General features: G+C 40.3%; 1 protein-coding gene across 2 annotated transcripts in view; it reads right to left on the reverse strand.

Annotated features, from left to right (window-relative positions):
• LOC122765802 (collagen alpha-1(XXV) chain) overlaps positions 1 to 16,515 on the reverse strand; it is a 173,803-nt gene that overhangs the window by 156,682 nt on the left and 606 nt on the right. For both annotated transcript variants that reach the window (XM_044020235.1, XM_044020234.1), the window contains exon 2: positions 16,286 to 16,355. In XM_044020235.1, coding sequence (XP_043876170.1) covers positions 16,286 to 16,355 — 70 coding nt within the window. The remainder of the gene's footprint in view (positions 1 to 16,285; positions 16,356 to 16,515) is intronic.

The following is a 16,515-nucleotide window of genomic DNA, read 5'->3' on the forward strand; positions in this document are numbered from 1 at the left end:
ATGGCAGTTTTTCTTCTATGCAACCTTCTCTCCAATAAAATGTGTATTTTTGTGATTAATAGTCACATAGAAGAAGGAATATTTTTGTCCTGCTTCACCTGTAGGTGACACTTCTTTCCACTTCTCCCTTTAGTCAAGCAATTCTTCACAATTTTAATTTTGCAGCCTTACAATGTTGGGAGATACCACCAAATACCAAAGGCCCATATAATACTGTATATTGCTGTCAGACAGCACAATAGTTTTTTTTTTTAAGATTTAAAATTGAGGATGTTGACCAATATATACTTTTCTTTAGTACATTTTTAATTTCAATTTAATAATTTAAAAGGTTCATTTCATCTCCTTGGCTCAAAAAGCTATGCTAGGTTACATCTTTAGGGTTGGCCACAGCAGGACATCTGCCTCCATCTTGTCCTATCCCTATCTCCCTGTCTTTCCTCTGTAAAACCAACTGTCCTCGTGCCCTGATTCACAACATCCATGAACTGTCTCTGTGATTTTCCTCTTTTCCGCCTGTGTGGCTCCACCTTCAGCATCCTTTGTCCAATTTAATCACTATGCATCCTCTGCAAGTGATCAAACCTTGAGTCAACCTTGACTCTCTTACTTTATTTCCAAACCTCTCAACCTGAGCTGTCCCTCAAATACGCCAATTTCTGTCCATCCTGGTGACAACCAAGAAGAATCTCAGCATCTTCAGCTCTGCCACCTCCAACTATGTACCTAGTCAGTTTGGGGCTGGAGGTGGCAGGGCTGAAGATGCTGACACTTTTTGTATCCAGACCAAACACCACACAGTGTAAACACAAGTCAGATTAGGGTGTACCATTCCATAGCAAGCTGAACTGCACTGTAAGGCTTGTCTTAAATGAGGTTTAAAAGTGTGCAGTGTCAGTTTCTAATAAGCTTGAACTGGGAAAACAAACCCACACAACGTTCAAACTCCTCAAACCACACTCATTTCCAGAATGTGTGTTGAGCAAAAAAAAAAACACTCCACAGCACAGACGGACAAACCCAAGAGAAAAACAAGTCCTCTCTCTGTAACCACAGGAGGGGCATTTCGGTCATTTCCTCCAAATATATGAATGTGAATTGATGTACCCAAATCAGAATGAGAGTGTAGAACACTCTAAAGGCAACTTCACTAACTTGTTTGTGTATGTGCATCATTTGGATGTAACGTTAGGCATAAATGAGCATTACACTTTTATGTTTGCAGGGGGAAATGTATAAAATATGCATGAGCTCTTCTGATTTACAATCTCATAACACTTCCACTCAGTGGGCCCGATTCATTAAAGCCTACCACATATTACCTCATGCATGCGCAGCAACATCTCAGCAGCCTTGGTATGAACAACATGAAACCAGATAAATGGCATTATCAGCTGAGATATACTATTATCTACAGTATACATGAAAACACGGCAAGCTAAACCAAGAAGTATTTTGAGTTTTTTTTCCCCCTTATGTGATGACCTGTGCCACACAACTGGACAGCGACACAGAGGCATACTAGCACAAACACTATTCAACCAATTCTTCACAATGTTATTCTTTGATTTTTCAGTTTTTCAAATGTTACCAAAGACCATCCATCCATCTTCTACTGCTTTATCCTCCACATAAGGGTCGCCAGTCCATCACAGGGCCACATATAGAGACAAACAACCATTCACTCTTACACTTTAGAGTGTCTAATTTACCAAATGGCCATATTTAATGTTTTTGGACTGTGGGAGGTAGCCGGACAAAACCCATGCACGAAGGCCCTTATTCCAACCAGGTCGCAAACCTGGGTCTCCTTGCTGTAAAGGCAAGAGTGCTAACCACTAAACCAACCGTGTAGCCAAAGAGCTATATGAAGTATTGTTTTCAGGCAGTACAGTAGTATTCTTTACATTTAAAATTGGATGTAGACCAATTTTCACTTTTCTTATATAAACTTTAATTCTGCTCCCCTTGGCTCGAGAGGCAATTTCTGTGCTTCTTTTTCTTCTCAAAAACTTCTGTTCTGCAAACACAGAGGGTGAAATGTGGGGTACACCCTGGACAGGTCACCAGTCCATCACAGGGACAACAGACAACTTGCATGGTTGATTTTGAGTGCCCAATTACCCTCTGTGAGTGCCTGGAGAAAACCCACACACGCAGGAGAACATGCTAACAGCACACAGAAAGGCCCTTGGTCAGACCGGGACGTGAACCCGAGTCTTATTGCTGTCAGGCAACAGTGTGAGCCACTACTCTGCCGTGTGACCCTTTGGGGTTACTTCTCAACTGCAAATAAGTACACAGCCAAGTATGCTAATGCTTACAAGAAAGAAGAACAATAAAACAAACTAAAATCTTGGAATAGCATCACATTTGAAATCCAAAGCTTGACAGACTCAAAGTGATTGATGTTCAGGGGAAGCCAACAGTCAATTATTTCATTAATTTTGAGTTTGAAGTTCCCACTGCATGTCTAGTGTTACATAACCACAATCTAACTGCCACTTACCAAGGGTCAAATAAATAATTAGCTCTCACAATACAAAGGCTGTCCACACAGTCAAGTACAGGTCATAGAAATCACCACAGTGTCCCAACACTACCGCTTCCCCCTCAGACAAGACATTAGACAAACCCGCTTTCGGGCAGCCATTCACAGCATCAGTGCTGTTTATCAAGCTGTCAGAAATTACAATTTAACCAGCCGTCTAGCCAGCATGGCCCATATCGTATGACCAGCCATTTAAATTAAAGTGCAGTGGCTTGTGTGTCTCACCACTGGCTTTTCCGGGCTTTAACTGTGGCTTACACAGCTGTTTCTACCCTCTTCTTCATCAGATACAAGGGGAGGGGCCCCCGAGAGCAAAACCGACTGCGCTACATCGAGACCGTGAGGCAAAATCTTTGCATATCAATCCATCATCACTGACACTGACGCTGTTGCTGTGTGTACATTCACAGGTACAGTGGGGTGCAGTCTGAGGCCATCAGACTTTTGGACCCCACTGGATGTTAAATTTGGAAAGTTGCCACATCCCAGGGAACGTTGTTTGTTTTCCTGCAAATTATTTCATGTTTAAGATTGATTACATGCTTCAGAGGGGAAAGCATTCATAAATATTAAGGATAAATCATGCTTCATATGCCTTGATTAGAAAACCACATTCCACACCATTTTTATCATCAAAGCTTGTTGAGGAAATTGAGAATGAATGCCTTCAGTACATTTATTTTATGCCTTCTCCTTTTATAAAATAACACTAATCCAACCACACTAACTTTAAAACACCACTGGTTTACCAAAAGCTACCATTAGGGACTGCAGGACGTTGCGCATGGCTGCATGTCTTTGTGGCATTCCTATCTGCAAGTGTCCCATTTTTTAATCCGGTTATGTCCATGAGTGTGTAGCAGCACGTTCTTGTGAGTGCACACGGGCTCAAATGTTTGCTCGATGTGTTTACTGCCCTCTCATATCCGTGGCGTGACTCACATTTCATGTCACATTTAGCACAGCTTTGAGAAAGAAGAGCCAACTTGCAAGAGCAAGTCCCCTGGTGAGGAAGAGATGTGAATGGGGGGAACCAAACAAGCCGTCAAAGATCTTAGACAAGACATTCTTGTATCGATGGTCCTATCCACAGGCTAATGGAAATGTAAAGAACTTTGCCTCTGCCGTTTTGAAATTTTTTTCTGTATTTGAATAAGTATACATTATCTACATGTATACATCCAATACAATGACTGAATGGCCAACAGCGAATGCAGGAGACTATGACATCATCGTTTTTCCCAAATGTTATCACTTTGGTTGTCGACGCGAAAACGCAAGGGTTGGGTTTTTGAGATTTCCCCACTCCCCCACTGAGACTTGTTTAAAAAAAAAAAAAATCATTTTAGGGCTCCAAAACGCCAATATGATAAAAGAAAAAACTAACAGATTCACCAAGATTCATTTTCGTGTGGACAGCCAAACATAGTGAACAGCAACGGGGGAAAGCAAAAATTCTGAACATCTACTGATGTCTGGCATTGAGAACATGAAACCGTCTGATCCAACTGTTGCTTTGAGTCTAACCTCTTGGTGGCGCCCCAGAGACTCTGGGAGCATACATCATCTGGCCAGCTGCTGGGCAAACACTTGCTTCCATCACTTTTTCCACTTTGAAAAATTTCCCAAATCCCTGCTGTCTTTAGGTCACTCGCTTGTTTTTTTGTCAAATTAAATGGTTTATATTAGCTCTAATAAATGTTTGGCAAAATAATAGTTTTTTTGAAGGGACCGCTCTTACTGAAGCATGAGTTCTTAGTTTGATTCAACTTGATTTAAACCATGAACATTTGAAAAAAGACGATGAAAAGAACAGTTGTTGGAAGAAAGGCTTTTCGTACAGAATGTGAAACGACAGAAAAGGGCAAAGGTATTACAAGTTTTTGTGTCACACACAATAAAGAAGTGAAAGCACAGCATCTGACCAATACAAAACCAACTACGATACAGGTGCAGTTTCTAAAAATGGGCTTGCCAACAAATTAGCAGCAGTCACATCGACCAAACGTGTTTAACCTCTCCATCCTTCAAAAACGATTTAAACTCACCAACAGAAATCAGTTAATCCATGACGAAGGAGCAGCATATTTAAAAGCTTTATTTCCCAAGTTCTGTTCTCACTCTCAGGACGTGTAGAATAATGTGAGTGAAGGCCATATTGATTTTGGATTCTACACATGTGGGTTGGAACAAGTAGGCTGAGGGGCATTTTGAGTTATTTCCAGATTCCGAAAGTGTCCAAGTCTAAGCTTTCTATCAATGTTCAACACATGGAAATCTGAAAATATTTGAAGAAGATGTGGCCTTTTGAATGTAGGCACTCCTCAAACTGGTTTAGGGAGAATTTTAACCTCAAAGACTTACACTTTTGTTTGGTTTTATTTACATAGTCCAACCTCCTCCTGGTCTAAGCTGTCAGTGACATCCGATAACGGTTAGCCCACAGGACAGAAACTATTATAGTGGTTTGAACAATGGTTATCAATAGCAGGTCTAGGGATCCCGAGGGTTCTATAAAGAGGTCCCAGAGGGTTCCCAGAGAAAAATAAAATATGAATATAAATTTCATAAAAATGAAAAACAACAACGGTAATATACTTAAGAGTTAGAAGGATCAAAGACAGATACATATTTCTAATATCAAATAAAACAAAATACATTTAAGAGGCTCTATGTTGTATTGTGGATGGATCGAAATTTCAACTTGCTTATTCTGTAAAAAAAAAATGTAAATCTCAGATTTTTTTTGCTGGGCCGACATGCTGCTTGTTTTCTCATGGCTGGTCACATATAAGATCAACCACTGCAAGACCCTGCATACATACAGTGATGGCCATTCTGGCCATGGCATACATACAGCGATGTTTGCATTTAAATAAATAATAATAATAAAGTACAACGGTACACGGTAAACGGTACACAGTGTCTATCTTCTTTTCCTCTCTACTGTTCATAAAAAGGAAATCACCATAATCCAGGTAACAAAGCTGGTGATGGTGAAAAATTATATTTGCTCTTCAAAATGTTTTACCAATTTGTAAATAAGGTATTTAATGTGTGTTCTGAATAACAGGTTCAATAACATCACTGATGCACAAATACTTGAATGGCAGTTTTTTGACACTTGAAAATAACATGAATTTGGATTTTCCTGCATTTAAGGAACACAAGCTTGAGCTGAGATAAGTGAACAGAATCATAAGGCAGATGCAGATATTCTAGATTTTTGGTTTTGGTTGCCATCTCATCTGTGTAGAAATGGTAGGCTGCATTATCTGTTCATTAATAAAATAGCTTACAGGTTAAAATATTAGGGACAGGCACATGCTGTAAAGAGAGATACCACACCACCAATGTCATGTGATCAGAATGAGTGAGGAATGCAGTGATCGTGTGAGCTAGTGGACTGAGAAAAAAGCAGAACAAATGAAAAAAAAAAGACTATCAGACTGATATCGATATCGTAGTTTTTTCAATAATTAAAACAACCTTTCAGATCTTTCAGCTTCTTAAATGTGAATCATTTCTGTGCTCCATATAACAAAGAAATAATTCAAACTGAATCATTTTGTTTGTGTACAAAACATTCTGGAGCATCATCGTTTCCAGGTTTGATAAACACCAATTAACATTTTTCAATATTTCATGAACCAAATAAGTACACAACTGACCGAGAAAATAATCGACAGATTAATCAATTGCGTGAAAAATCGTTAGTTGCAGCTCTAGTTGACATACTGATATTGGTATGAAAAACGAAAAAAGTGCTATCAACATCGCAACCCAATAAATGTGTGGGAGGGATTTTTGTTGTAAAGTGGGCAAGTGCCAGAACTTCAGCACATGAAACATAAGTTTCTCACACCAGCAATTCTCACACAGTTCCTTTAAGATTTAGGAGCGAAATGAAAAATGACTCTGTGTCAAGGTAAGTTGTTCTTGGACGACAGAAATGAAGATATTTAACATAAGCTAATCCAAGTCTGTGGCCTTGGAGCAAACCATGAACATACACAAAAGAAAATAAACAGGCTTGACAAATCCAGGCCATGCATAGTATTTTTTTATGTATCTTTTTACAGACACACATGAATGGTGGCAAGACCATATTAACCATAGTTTGTATGTCAGACACACGTTGGTGAAATTATAGCTCCCTGCTGTGGTGCGTCCCACTGTTTTTCGGGGGTTTTTTTTGCACACAGACTGTTTTATTTGTAGTGCCTGTTCTTATTGAGTTGATGAAGTACAGACCAGCAGCATCTGTGCCCCTGACCCCGCCCCCCCCCATCCTGCCTGCTGGGGCTGAGAGGCCTGGGGCATAAAGCCACAGGCGGCGAGGATGGTGGGGAGAGTCGGCATTGCCCAGTTTTCCCTTTTTTTGGAAGGCCGGGATTTCCATGACATGAGTGAACACTGACATCGCCATGCATCACTGGTGAATTTATACCAATGATGGACATTGGAAAATCCCACTTTCGAACAAAAAATTTAAAATAAAAGGAGGGGAAAAAATAGGAATTGTTGCATGGAGACAGGCACCGGCGGCTGAATGGCATTTTCAAACCAGAGAGAATGGCTGAATGCATCATTGCCAATAATGATTCGCAAAGAGGAAATACTGACTATATATCACAGAAACATTAAATGAGACAAGCTGGTAAAAATAAACTGTTAAAATGAGATTAGGTCACTGGAGATGAAGTACACAGAAAGCTCCTCAAACATCTCCTTAAAAGTTCCGGGGAAAAGAAAATCACCATATTGAACAGTGGAGCAGCTGTTCCACAGCCAAGGCCACGGTGGAGGTTCCTCCATGTCTATAAAACGTTCTTTGAATACTTGTGGGCCAGGGATGAGCATGTGGGCGCATGAAGGGGAGGTGAACTCACGCCATCACAAAGGAGACTTCAGACTGAGGATGACTGAAAATTTCATTCCAGTGTCAGAGGGCACCCTGCAGATGAGACCATTTGTGAGCAGGCTTTTGTGGAGGATTTGCCACCCAGCTCTGACAGAGAGGCAGGAGTGAAACCACAGAGGCCAAGGAGAAGAAGCATTAAGCTGGAGCTTCAATAGCAGTGATTTCTCTTTTCTACTGAAAGAAGGAGTGCAATTAAGGAAGGACTTACATCACTGCCCACCCTTTCTCCTAAAAATGACTTTTCTTCACAATAAACCTGTTGTCTAGAACATCGGGGGCATATTTATGAAACCAAAACAATGCTACTTATTTACATATGTACAGATGTAGTTCTTTTGACTACTGAATACATTTCTTGGCTATGAATGCATGTATTATTCTCCGATTCTGAGCAAACTTTAGATTTCGCAACTAACTATTATTTATAATGCAATATTTATCGTCATAATTGTATAAATATATTTTTGGTAATTTCGCCCCGCCCTGCACCAAACCCTCCACATTCACATGAATCTTTTGCCTTACATACTTTAACTGTTGGCCAAATATCATCTGGGAGAAAATATTGCATATTGCTTGCGTAACTTCTATCACCTCCTGGATCGTCCAAAGGAAGCTTGGGGCTGCATGGTGCAGGGGCAGCAGCAGCTGTGATGCAGGCATATAGTCAGAAGCGCTTCATTCCAACCTGTCCTCCAACTGAAACGTCGTTTTGAGCACTGGTTTTGAAAACGTATGTGCGGTATTTTTAAATTTTTCAATATGCACATGCGTTACTGACATAGGTCGTAATTCCTGCATACGACCTATAGGTACGTTTTATTGGAGGACAGTCTCCTTCATTCACTTAGTGTTCAGTTGGTGCAGCACGTATATTTTAAACAAATGGGGCGATCCCATTCCTTGGAAACCAAAAATCTTAAGCCAAAAAGATTAAGTAAAATATGTTCGGTCCATTGAATGTCCCGGTTTACTTTTAGAAATAGAATCCACTCTGCCACCGTGTTGATGTTAAATGCATCACTGCGTGCAGCACAGGAATGTTGTAGCTGACACAAAAACAAAACACGGCTATTCTGAGAACTATATACTGTATGCGTGAAGTCATTTGACAATGGTTTGAATGTAACAGACAATTGTTTATATTCAAAAGTTACGCACAACAGCTTTACTTGAAATGCTGTTTAGTTGGGTGGGAATGTAAATTTTGTGATGCTTTGTGATTCTTGGCTCACTACTTAAAAGAACTAATTTGCTTCCACACACACAGACACACACACACACACACACACACACACACTATAAAAAGAGTAGCATCTACGTGATCAAACACTAAACTGAATACACGGCAAATATGACTGTCTCCAGTCCATCATTCAAGCATCATGCTTGAGCAGATACATAGAAATGTTTAAATGCAGCACATTCAGCATTCAGCTGTCTTCAAAGAGCTTGGGTGACATCCTCTGAGAGCTTCTTGAAGCCCAACGCTGAGGGCACAAAACCACACTGGAAGAATTTTGAGGCAACATTTAACCGTTCTGAATCCCAATGTCCAACTTCACTGGCTGTTTAAGAGCAAATGCAAAACAGGAGGCATTCTGTTCCATTCCCATGGCCAAGTGGAAAGGGAATATGGCTTGTAACCGGAGGGTTGCTGGTTAGATTCCCCTCCAGGTCAAGGTAGCCTTGCTGCCCGTGATCTGCTCTGCTCCTAATTCAAGAAAGGTTTGTTGTAGAGGATGAGTTAAATGAAGAGAGGAATTTTCATATATATATATATATATATATATATATATATATATATATATATATATATATATATATATATATATATATATATATCCATTCAACAATATATCCAATATTGTTGGATAAAACCGGAGTCAAATTCCTTGTATGTGTTCACATACTTGGCCAATAAAGCCGATTCTGATTCTGATCTTAAATCTAACAAACGACCAATTCATGATGAAGCTTGTCATTTTATCTTACACAAAATGCAGACTGAGGATCACCATCAGGAGACGATCAAGGATACATGAGACGGACCATCAGACACGAGTATTTCAAATCCGCTACGTTCCTTTGGCTACATCCCCACTCTCCCTGCCTGAGGTACCTTTAATCTCCTGCAGCTGAGTGTTCATCATATAAAAATCATGTCATCTCCTCTCCTTTCAGAGTGTGCCCTTTGGTTAGTTTGAAGTAAAAAGGAGAAAAGTGTGCCACCCTTTCAAACCCTAAAGTCATTAACAGTACTTTCAGCTGACATGCCCCATCCCATCATCTGACGGGAAAAAAAAGTAAAAAAACACCCCAAGTCAAAAGGTACAAAGAGACCATCTGTGCCATTTCCAGCATTCTGCTCTTTATGATAAACCCTGGTTGAGAATTGAAACTTGGGACAAATAAATGCCTCATGACTAGCAATCCATTACAATAAACCTCCTGTTAATTCATTGGGACTGATGTAAAATCCGAGCTGAATGAGTCAAGCTTTAAATGATTGCGGCGAGAACGTCATTCACCGTGTCGAGCTCGCAGTCTACATGTGGATGCCGTTTTAAGCAAATTAAGCAGTAATCAAATCATAATTGCCCATTCAACAGCGAGGCTTCCCGGGCTCCGTCTTTTGTCCCTGGCCTCACTCGCTTTCAAACACGGCCTAATCGGACACCGCTAACCAAAAGCAGCTGCGGTGCGGGTGCAGCTACCTGGAAGCCTGTTTAGCTTTACCTAGCACTCAGTAATTACATGGCCATTAGAGTGCCTCCCAGCATCAAACCACACAGGCGGCTTCATTTAAAAGCTGTCGGTGATTAATTAAACAGTTGCCCACCGAGTTGTGGATATTTGAGGGGATTGGCACAACTGTAGCTCTATCAGGCCACTGGGATTACACGGAAAAGGGAAAGCGTGAACCAGGTTGGCTACAAGGAGTTGAAAGGAAGTGATTAGGTTGAGGTGTGTGTGGTGTGTGTGTGTGTGTGTGTATGTGATAAGGTGAGATGAATCAAATCTAGATTTGACAAAGCAAGTAAAACAGTTATTACAACATTAGCTTCTAATTTTAATTTTGAAACCTTTTAATTCAGACAAGCATTTCAGTGACACTAGAGAAATTTAACACAATGTCTTTAATATGGTTTCTATCTCTTTTAAGGTTTTTAAAAAGCGCTTTTTTTTGGATCCCCACACCCCACATTTATAATACAGTCCGAAGCGCTCTCCTTACTATATTATATTTCATCCATCCATTTACACACTTCATCCTTTATGTATATGTGCTGCATTTTATGTATGAAACGTGCCACATTATTATAAATTATCTTAGAAATATTACATCCCTACAGCTTCCTGCTAATCATGTCTTTAAACCTTAAGAAATCCTTTATTTAATCAAAGTTTTGGGATTATATATAAATATCACGTATTTATTATATGCAATTCTTATCCGTTGTCCACTGGTTTTAACCAGTTTTGGTGTACTACTCCTCGTTAAGCATTTTACTTGTATTTAGCTTAATTAGAACTGTCAATCTTGTGTGCAATGTACATTGTTACTAACAATAATAATAATAATAATAATAATAATAATAAAGTATAAAGGCCAGTACAGGCATCTATGTAGCAGTTTCTTCTCCAAAGCACTTCATCCGGTGTTTAGCTGCCAGGCTTTTGAAGTGTTAACTTCAAAAAATGCTGCAGAGTAGAAAAAGGGGGGATGCATGGGGAGGTGTATGGGAGAGTAAACGGGCGTAAGCGTAGTTTGCTGAATGCACATTTTATCATATTCCCATTAAACAGCAGACCCTGTATGAAATTCAGATCCCAGGGGAGGAGAAGGTGCACTTCAAAAAAGAGAAGAAAATAGAAAAACAGCCCGTCAATACTGAAACAATTATGAGTGGTGACTTGCTTCACAGAGTGGCATAACGAGTGGGTGTCACGACAGACATTTTCACACCAAGTTGGTTTGACAAGCTCTGTTTTCCCCTCAGACCCGAGACTATTTACACCGACTGTGTGGTGCGAAAACTATTTCTCAAACTCACTGCGCAGTCCAGAAAACTTACTTTTAGTTTAAAAAACATACACATCCACACAGCTTCCATTATTAATAGCAGATACAAATGCTACTAATAACGCTCACACCGACAGCATACTAAACACAAATTACAGCTGTAGCTGGAGAGAAAATAGATCTATGGATATGTCATCACAAAGAAATGTCTTTGAAAAGATACGACTGAGTTGTTGATCACTTTATCTGGAGCAATCAAGTTTCCCTGACAAAGTCTATTTGTTGATGTATCGCACCCTGAAACCACAAAGCACATGGTGGTACTAGAAGGTCACATCATCCGGGAAACAAGACATGCATTAACCTCCTGGTGGTGATGGAGGAAAAGGGCTCAGAGTCTGTGGGATCATCTAATGAGAACAGTACTTTGCATGTCTGGTCACTTTTTTGACTTTTTCTCTACAGAGAATACAAGACGCGGGGGGGCCATGTTCATGCCGGTCGGCATCTGATCTTGCAAGGCTGGTTTTCCACGAACACACAGTAGGGGGAGTGGCATTCAACCTTCACAAAGACTCTGAAACTGAGTTTCAACCTGCACCAATATTTTGTCCCTGCAGCCACATCTTTTGCATGGCTAAGTGCACTCAGGTTGAAAAGAGCCTAGTTAATCTGGATTAAATGTATCTGCATTTAAGCGCCATTTAAACTACTTTAAAATCCTATTTTGCCATCCAGGTTCATGTAAATCCATTATTACTCCATTATCAAATTCAGATTACACATGCTCTGAATGGGACTACATAGGACATTAACAGGTTCTAGCTGCTAGTCTGATTTCAAAATCTTTTTTTTTTTACAACCCATTTTCAAAATATGATCCACTCCATTATCCAAAATCCAGTCAGATTACCCCTGAACAACTGGTTTTAAGTTTTCAGCCAATATCTAGACATGTCTGCTAATAGCTGACTCACCTAGGCTGTGTAAGACATAAACTTTGAGATGGCGAAGGACTATCTCCGATAAAGATGACACAAATAAAAAATTCCTCCCCAAGCTATGGACCATTGCTTTGTCTATGCAACCACTCCATCTTCCTTGACAGCAATAATGTGAAGATTGTAAAAGGCACATTACAGTCCGCCCCTTAAAGGAAAAAATGAAAAAAAGCCACATCATCTGAGCTATAGACTGACTCTGAAACAGAAGAGTGAATAAATACTGAGTGAACTAATTCAGCTTTCATAGAGTACAAAGATATTTGTTCTAAGAAAAAAAGACCACTAAAGAGCATTAACAAAATATGGTGCAAACTGGCGATTGCAAGTTTCCAAAAAAAAAAAATCAAGCTCAGAGCCGCCTTGGGTTTAGCGTCTTCATGCATCATTTCATGTGAAATGTTTTCATTGTTTTATTTCTGCCCTTTACAGAAATGTGGTGGGAGAAAGAAATGACAGACACACGATAGGGATGGAGAACAGAGCACAGTATGATTGTGAGTCTCATTATGGTTCATACTTCTGGCTCATTAATTCAGGCATTTTCAACTCGGCAGACGAGTCACAAACCACTTGTGAAAACAAATAATGTGTGTCATTCATTCACGATTATCACTTACACTAGTCTTGGTTTTTCTTGCATCTACATCTATGATTATAATAGATATTATCAGATATGATTATGCTGTATTATGGTTCCGTTTAAACACCAGACACTCAGAGGCTTCAGTGTCCAAATACCAAAGTTCCCCCTAAACCCTTAAGCCCTGAACAGTCACGAACATTGATGACGTCACCTGCTGTGCCAGAGGCTGCAAGAACTCAAAAAAATACTGGGAATGAATGACGAATGGGACTTTGATGGATATGTTTATATTGATGACACCAAAAAAAAGATTGTTCAATTTGGCAAATATTAGACTTTTTTCTTTCTGTTCAAGTATAACTAAAAGCTGCAGTTTGTACATTTTGATGATTTTTGTTATGGTGTTTAAATTCTGCCTTTTTAAACAACATAACATTATTTGTATACAGCAACCTCCGTCAGGCAATACTATCAGACCTGACCGAGGGAGAATTTGTGTGTATACAGCAGTAGCAGGCGGGGGCAAGAAACCTTTTTTGTGGGTACTAGCCAACTACTTTGCAATTGCACTTTACTAGTGCAAAGTTGCTGTTGCCTCGGTTTGAATTACAATAAAACAAATCACTTCCTGTAAGCGGGCCACACGGTGGTGTAGTGGAGTTTGCATGAATGGTTGTTTGTCTCTAGCTGTGTGTGGCCCTGCGATGGACTGGCGAACTGTCCAGGGTGTACCCCGCCTATCGCCCGATGTAGCTGAGATTGGCACAGCGACCTTCTGGTGGAGGATAAAGCGGTTAGATGATGACTGACTGACTGACTTCCTGTAAGCGGCATGGGAATGCCCCTGGGTGACACAGGATCTGAACAAGGCTATACACAGAGCAAGTCATGTGGAGATGATACATTTAAAACATTGTATGAATTCATTTAACAGTGGTTTGAACAGACATTTGTTGACATTAAAAAGTTACACACTACAGCTTTTTTTAGAAAACGCTGTTTAGTTGTTTGGGAACATACATTTTGAATACAAAAAGACGGATCCTCACCTTCCCGTTTATATGTATAGACGTTGTAGATATGAGTTTATAATTTTTCAGATAAAGAAAAGTTAAGAAATCCTTGTTAATAATAAACAACGAATATTTTACGTTAATCTGATTGTGTTATGTTCTTTTGTCTTGTAATGTCAGTTTGACTGTTATCTCCATACGCTACAAGCTGTGGCTTCCTAAGATACTTTAAGTCTGAAAAAGATGTCAACTTACAGAAAATGGCTATAAAGTGCTCAAAATGGCTGCAAGTGGACTCTTGACAAGTCCACAGAGGGACAACCCAAAGCATTCCCTGACTGACCATGAAAGTGCATCAAAGTCTGTGAGGGTGGACAGTGGGACAGGGCCAGTGTCTTGCTCAAGGACACGTCAAGAACACTTGCCAAGCGCCTGGATTATCCATTTCAAGATCCAACCACACAGCTCTATTTCACACCTATAGCTTTGCCAGAGAGGTCAACTGCAATATGTTCACACTCACTGGCTCACTCTCCCAACTGGAGCTGACTGACGCTGTGTGGGCAGGTCCCTCTTCATCAAACGCCGAAAAAAAAAAGTTGTGAAAACAAGGCAGTTTCCTGCAGCATGTAGGAAACTGCAGAGGAGTTCAGCCGAGTCGACAGTAGAAACAAGCACAGGGTTCACGTGCCGCTCACTGAGAGCAAATGGAAGAATACTGCTGACACTTTATATACTGAGGTAATATAGACTTCATAGACTCAGTTTATCTCTTTTAACTGGGGCCTGCTTGACAAACCTTTGGGATTCTGGAAACTGACCGTCAGTCAGTGATCTTGGTGGCCGATTGCTTGAAGAGTTCATGGCAATTTTCACGACAAATGAGCACATCCCTGAGCTCAACAATTCAAACATGACTTCCCATGCATCTCTATATCATATATGCCAATCTTTAAGAACTAAGATAACAGTTTAAAAACTATCTATTTGGTTCCTTTTTTGCCTATTGGTGAATAACTAATTGTTTTCATTTGATGCAACATGAATAAAAAAAAAATCTTCTGGAGGGATAAAACTTCTTTTTTTAACCTTATCTGCAACAAAATTCAACTTCTTACACTCTGGGGCTGCCACAGCACATCACCTGCTCTTTCAGTGAAGCACATACTTGATTTGGCAAAGATTTGTTTTCATGCCGTACACCCTAACTGCAGTCCTCCCATTTACAGTAAATGGTCTGTATTTTTATAGCACTTTCCTGGTGTCGTGCAGGCAGTGTGTGAATGGGTATGAAAGACTCAAAACGCTGCTTCACACAACAGTTTTGTCATTCACACGTTAATAGGGCATCTTTCATACCCATTCACACGCTACTGCCACAGCCATCAGGAACGACGTCTGGAGCTGGGAATCAAACCCACATCCTTCCAGTTAAAAGACAACTCACTACCACTGAGCTACCATCCCCACAGTTTTAACCAGGCTAGGAGTACACTGCATAACCCAATCAATGGAGAACAATGGGAATGTGATACTTTGCTCAGAGGTAACCCAGCCCATGACTCGTTGGGATTCGAACTGGCAATCCTACAAACCAAGTTTCCTTTCCACGAGTGCATGGCTGCCCCACTCTATTTTATTGTTTGGTAGCATTTTTGCATTTTCCTATGTTATTTCTTTTTTTCCACTGCATTTAATGTAGAGTTGTCATGGCAACAGTTGATAACCAGACACAATGTGCTCCAAAGCTTCAAAACTCTGCAGCCTCCTTTCTGACACACATGACAACACAAATCTCCCACAATTGATGCACTGACTACCATGTCTCCTACCCCAACATGATTAGACTGGTGAACTACACAGGAGGAATCAATGTTTCCATCTACTGGGGAGAAATGGGAATTTCGTGTGTCTTTCTTTCTTTCTTTCTTTTCCAGGAGGACGGGCAACATCACAGGTCACAGCTCTCAGCACCTCTATGTATAGACCACTGTTAAATAGCTGTCTTTCTGTTAAGCGTAAAGACAAGTCAGCTGTCTGCGTCCATCACGTCACAGCTCCAACACTATCCACACTAACTGTGCGTCACTGGTTTGAATGAAATAACCTGAGGAGCTGTTCAACAACACAGTTCTAATTACACACACACAAGCACCAGAATGTATTGGGGAAGTTGCCTTTACCTGGTGGGCAGTTGCATTCAGGTGACGTTTGTCTCGCAGTCCGAATCTTGACATAATTTTCATAGGAGCGCTGCAATTATACAAGAACGCAATTTTCATTCACGTGCACATGTTTATCGTACGTCATTCCATACTAGTGTTTGCTTGGAAGTTGTTTTCATGCACGGCTCTGAGACTGAGAGTCAGTGTCAATTAAGCAGCTGATGACAATTAAGTTAGTTGGGAAGAGT

Source organism: Solea senegalensis, linkage group LG3 (assembly GCF_019176455.1).
Source record: "Solea senegalensis isolate Sse05_10M linkage group LG3, IFAPA_SoseM_1, whole genome shotgun sequence".
Lineage (NCBI taxonomy): Eukaryota > Metazoa > Chordata > Actinopteri > Pleuronectiformes > Soleidae > Solea > Solea senegalensis.